The sequence below is a fragment of the Polistes canadensis genome, unplaced genomic scaffold (assembly GCF_001313835.1).
Source record: "Polistes canadensis isolate GaletaPanama2010 unplaced genomic scaffold, ASM131383v1 scaffold_205, whole genome shotgun sequence".
In the NCBI taxonomy this organism is placed as follows: Eukaryota; Metazoa; Arthropoda; class Insecta; order Hymenoptera; family Vespidae; genus Polistes; species Polistes canadensis.
The window spans coordinates 56,501-61,092 of NW_014569752.1; the positions used below are offsets into that span (position 1 = coordinate 56,501).

The window sequence follows — 4,592 nt, forward strand, 5'->3', positions numbered from 1 at the left end:
ATAAATAATCAATTATTTTAATAATATATAAATAAATGTGCACGAGTGTATATGTGTAACAAAATTCAATAGATTATAAACATTTTTGAAGAAATCAACAACCTTTTAATTTCTGAATTGAGAACAAAGGAATTAAGGAAACGAAGAGAGCAGCACACATTAAACTAGCTATCACCTTCTTAACAACAACTTTCATCGGTGATGGTTCTAATACAATCTCGTTAACGTTTTCCAATGTTTTCTCATTGTTTTCATCCTGAGAATATAAATAACTATACTTTAATAATTATATATTATCATTCAAAGAGAATTTTCATTTTATTTTAAATTCATTTTTAGATAAGATAAATTAAGAATAATATTTCAAAAATAGATTAATCTCACCGTCAATGATTTAGTAGTATCTTTCATATGATCTCCGTTTATAAAATCGATATAATCACGATAAAATATTACTGGGCCCGCCATTAAAGCTTGAAAGTGAAATACGTAACTGAAGTATTCCATCATCGTTGGCATTTTACTAGAATAATATAAAGAATAAATTTGTATATACAAATTTAAATATATATATATATATATTAAATATAATCAATCAAAATTAATTAATTAATTAATTTCTCTGTCCATATTAAATTTTACTTTATATATTTTCTACTTTAATCTAAAAAAAAAAAAACAAAATATAAACCTTTACCCCGAAAGTATAAACGAACAATAGTAAAGTATAATAACTAAATCGTTTACTAATGATAAATGAATTATAAAATATATCTACAAATAATTAAACAAGCGTGCATGCCAACGCAATTGTAGAAGATCAAAATTCGTCAAACGCTTTTGATCCTCTCTTATCGTTTTTAATAAAAATATATTTCTATTATACAGGGTGTTATTTAGATATACCGTTTTTAATATTCCACCCTGTATATTGTACACAAGATAAATTTAAAAAATAAATAAATAAAAAGAGACGTAAGCGTAAACTACATCTTATATAAATTCAAAAACTTGCTTTTCTATATAAATATAATAATTAGATTTAAATATTTTACGCATTCATCTATCTCGACAATAATTAAATAACAATCTAACAAAAATGAGGGCAAGAGAGCTTTAGCGTCATTCATATTTTGCGATAAAGATTGTGTGTCACCTGAAACCTACGAATTAAAATTAAAAACAAAAATAGAAGAAAAATAAAAAAATAAGGACGAACTAAAAGCCAAGCTTTGAATATACATCATGCTCTTCTATATATATAATAATATATATATATTCTTTCTCTCTCTCTCCTTTTCTTTCTTTCTATATATATATATCACATAAATATGCGTGAGAGACTAATATTTAAGTCTAACCAACGCGATGTAGCTCGTTTCCTCGTTTTAGTTCCCACATCCTAAGATCTTTCTCGGACTCGGTTTTAATTATAAAACGCGTGCACTCACTAGACGGCTTGGCGTCGTTGTAAGGGTGTTAATTCCTCCTTATTCCTAGCCAATCCATCGTGCAAGCTATACGCTAGACTCGTTACTTTTTGCGTGATCACCATGAGAGGACCTACAATTAAAAATACACACAATAATTAATATAACAAATTAATTTTTTAATTTCACATAATATTATCATTCGATAAATTTATTATTAAGTATCTCCAAGAAGTTTTTTCTATCTTTCTCATTCTAATATTAAAGTGATATATAAATGTTAATTTTAACAAATATTATTATTATTTTTTTAATTAAACGTACCAGTAATGTCTAGAGTATACGACCCGTAATCGTAGAGTTGTCTGTGTATGTGTATAGTAGACAAATATGCTAATGCAACGACTAGAACAGCCCTAAAAAAATATTTATTATTATAATTATATATACGATGAAATGATTACAAAATTATATGTAACGTTGAATATTTATAGTTCGTTGAAAAATATTATATTCTAATATATCGATCGATTTTCTATATATAATTATTTACACGTGATATTTAAAAAAAAAAAAAAGAAAATAAAAAACAAGAAATAACTTTACGCCTGTTAATAGGCAATCCTTGATACTCGTCTGTCGGTATGAAAACTTTCTTTACCCTTGTTGATATGCAACACGCTTTACATTCACGTACGACGATGTTGCATACCATTAAGGATAAAAAATTTTTTTTTTACTGATAGATGACGCTCGCAAACAATGTTATCGACGGTGCATTAAGTATTGCATATCATCAGGCGTCCGATTAATTTATATACCTAAACATAAATGAACTATTTATTTATTGTATATTATTTTTTAAATTCATAGAAAATCTTGCGACTGTTCTTTTTTATTTTTTATAAAGATATCTTTTATAAATAATTAATTTATACAAGGTAATTTTTATACCTTTGCATACAAGCAGCATTTTGTGTTCTCATTGCGGTATAACAGAATACTGGAAGACCCACCAAATGTATCGCTTGTCTGTAATAAAAATTTAAAAAATATATGTATTGTATTTTAATATTATATAAATTATTTATAAATATATATATAAAATGTAATTTACCTGCCAAAGCAGAAGTATCCAAGTGCGAGACCAATTGTAAGACCAAACCAATGTCTGGTAGCTGGTTTAACTACTTTATGACTTAGGGATGACCTGAATAATCCAGCCAACAGCAATGCAATGAATTGCGTTATAACAAAGTTAGCCTAAAAATAAATACAAAGAGATATAAATTCTTTAATAAGTCAACACCCGGTATATGGATGCATCTTTTTTTTTCTTGTTAAATAAAATATAAAAAAAAAAGAAGGAAAAATGTGAAAGAATAATAAATTGATAAAGATGGGACTTTACTGAATTAGAATTTACATTTCTTATCGGCATTGTGAATAAACAGATAAATGCAATACTAATGCAAATATGAATAATTACGTACAAATACATAAACGACATTTAACATAAGAGATAAAGAAAAATAAAATGAAGATAAGTACGCTTTCTTCTGTGCTTCCCCCTTAATAAATTTATTACCATTAGTATTTTCTTTGTCAACTCAAATGTAGATGACGTAAATGGTCATTACCGCATTCCACTTTTGACTATTGTTCTTTTTAATTAGTAATACTAGTGAGAGACATGAAACATAATAAGCAAGACAATAGCTTATCTGATACAATGCAAACAATAATGCGCTATATTTTAATTACTACTTTCTGGCTTGTTTAAAAAATGACTATTTGTTTTATTTATAATTGTTGTAACATTGTTAATGTCCGTTATTTTAAGATAACAATATATACGTTTAATTTATTTAACAGTAGGCAAATAAATGTCAGCAATTTTTTTTTTTACCAATATTAACAAAATAATAATTAATATTTATAGTACTTTACATAAGAGTACGCGGTTATATTTTAATAATAAAAATTATATATTACTAGTAAATAAAAATAAATAAAATAAAATATCGATATACTAAAAAAAAAAAAAAAAAAAAAAGAAGAGTTAAAATTACATATAAAAATATTAAAATATATTTTTTATTGATATCTTTTAATTATATATTAAAATTTAATGAAACATCTATTATAACATAATAATAATAATAATAATGATAATATTATTGAATAGATTATATAACAGGATATTTATCAATTATACAACAAAGAATTAAATAAAATGATCTTTGACAAATGTATGATCCAATGAACTTTGATATAAGTAATTAAATCATTTTAATTGGCTTAGTTTATCCAGTTAAGATACATTTAAAGTTTCTTTTTTGAATTACAGAACTGGAATATACCAAAGTCCCCCGAGTATATGGAACTTCCCGGGGTTCCCTCAACGATGATGGCAAACAAAACGAGTGAAACACGCATGTATAACCCGTACATATGGTAAGATTAGTATATAAGAGGAAGACTTCTCCAAAGAAAGCACAGTTCACTTCACGAAGTCACAAAAGATTTCATTCTGAGTTCTACTACTCTGTAATTTGTTATAATCTAATAGAATATAACTGAATCTTCTATAACAATGAAGTTTCTACTGATAGTTTTAATAGCATCAGTTGCTATTGCTTACTCTAGTGCAAGTTTGGATAATCTGCAAGATGATACTGCTGCTGATTTAGAAATATTGGTAAGTTACTTTTCTATTTTTCAAAATATATATTTCAATAGATTCTCTTTTAAAATAAACAACATACATATTGAAATTTTATTTCATTGCCATCAAATATACTGTTAGTTGGTATCATTAAGTATTGAATAAATTCTAAAGTAGAAGTTATATTTTTGATATACAGTGTTTATATACTAGTACAGTTATAACACTCGTATATTTAACAGTAAAGAATATTAAAACCATATGCTATATAAATATTAGGTTACGAGTTAACGAATGAATATTACTATTATTCGATAATGAATTTATTTTATTATAGGATCTAAATGTAATGTCCTACTTTTTCAGAATCAACGTTTACCCCGTCAAGTTGATGATCCTAATGGATCGATAATACTTCGTGGAGAAAAACCATTGAGTGGACCAGACCAACGTGCAACCATTAATTTAGAGTTACAAAGAAAACTGAATGAACA

At 25.7% G+C, this 4,592-nt stretch overlaps 1 protein-coding gene across 1 annotated transcript in view; it reads right to left on the minus strand.

Annotated features, from left to right (window-relative positions):
* LOC106789860 (lysophospholipid acyltransferase 1) overlaps window positions 1–4,592 on the minus strand; it is a 14,512-nt gene that overhangs the window by 1,485 nt on the left and 8,435 nt on the right. The window contains exons 2-7 of the mRNA XM_014754386.1: window positions 2,548–2,693; window positions 2,385–2,462; window positions 1,755–1,846; window positions 1,452–1,563; window positions 385–523; window positions 103–256 (exon numbers count right to left, since the gene is read on the minus strand). Coding sequence (XP_014609872.1) covers window positions 103–256; window positions 385–523; window positions 1,452–1,563; window positions 1,755–1,846; window positions 2,385–2,462; window positions 2,548–2,693 — 721 coding nt within the window. The remainder of the gene's footprint in view (window positions 1–102; window positions 257–384; window positions 524–1,451; window positions 1,564–1,754; window positions 1,847–2,384; window positions 2,463–2,547; window positions 2,694–4,592) is intronic.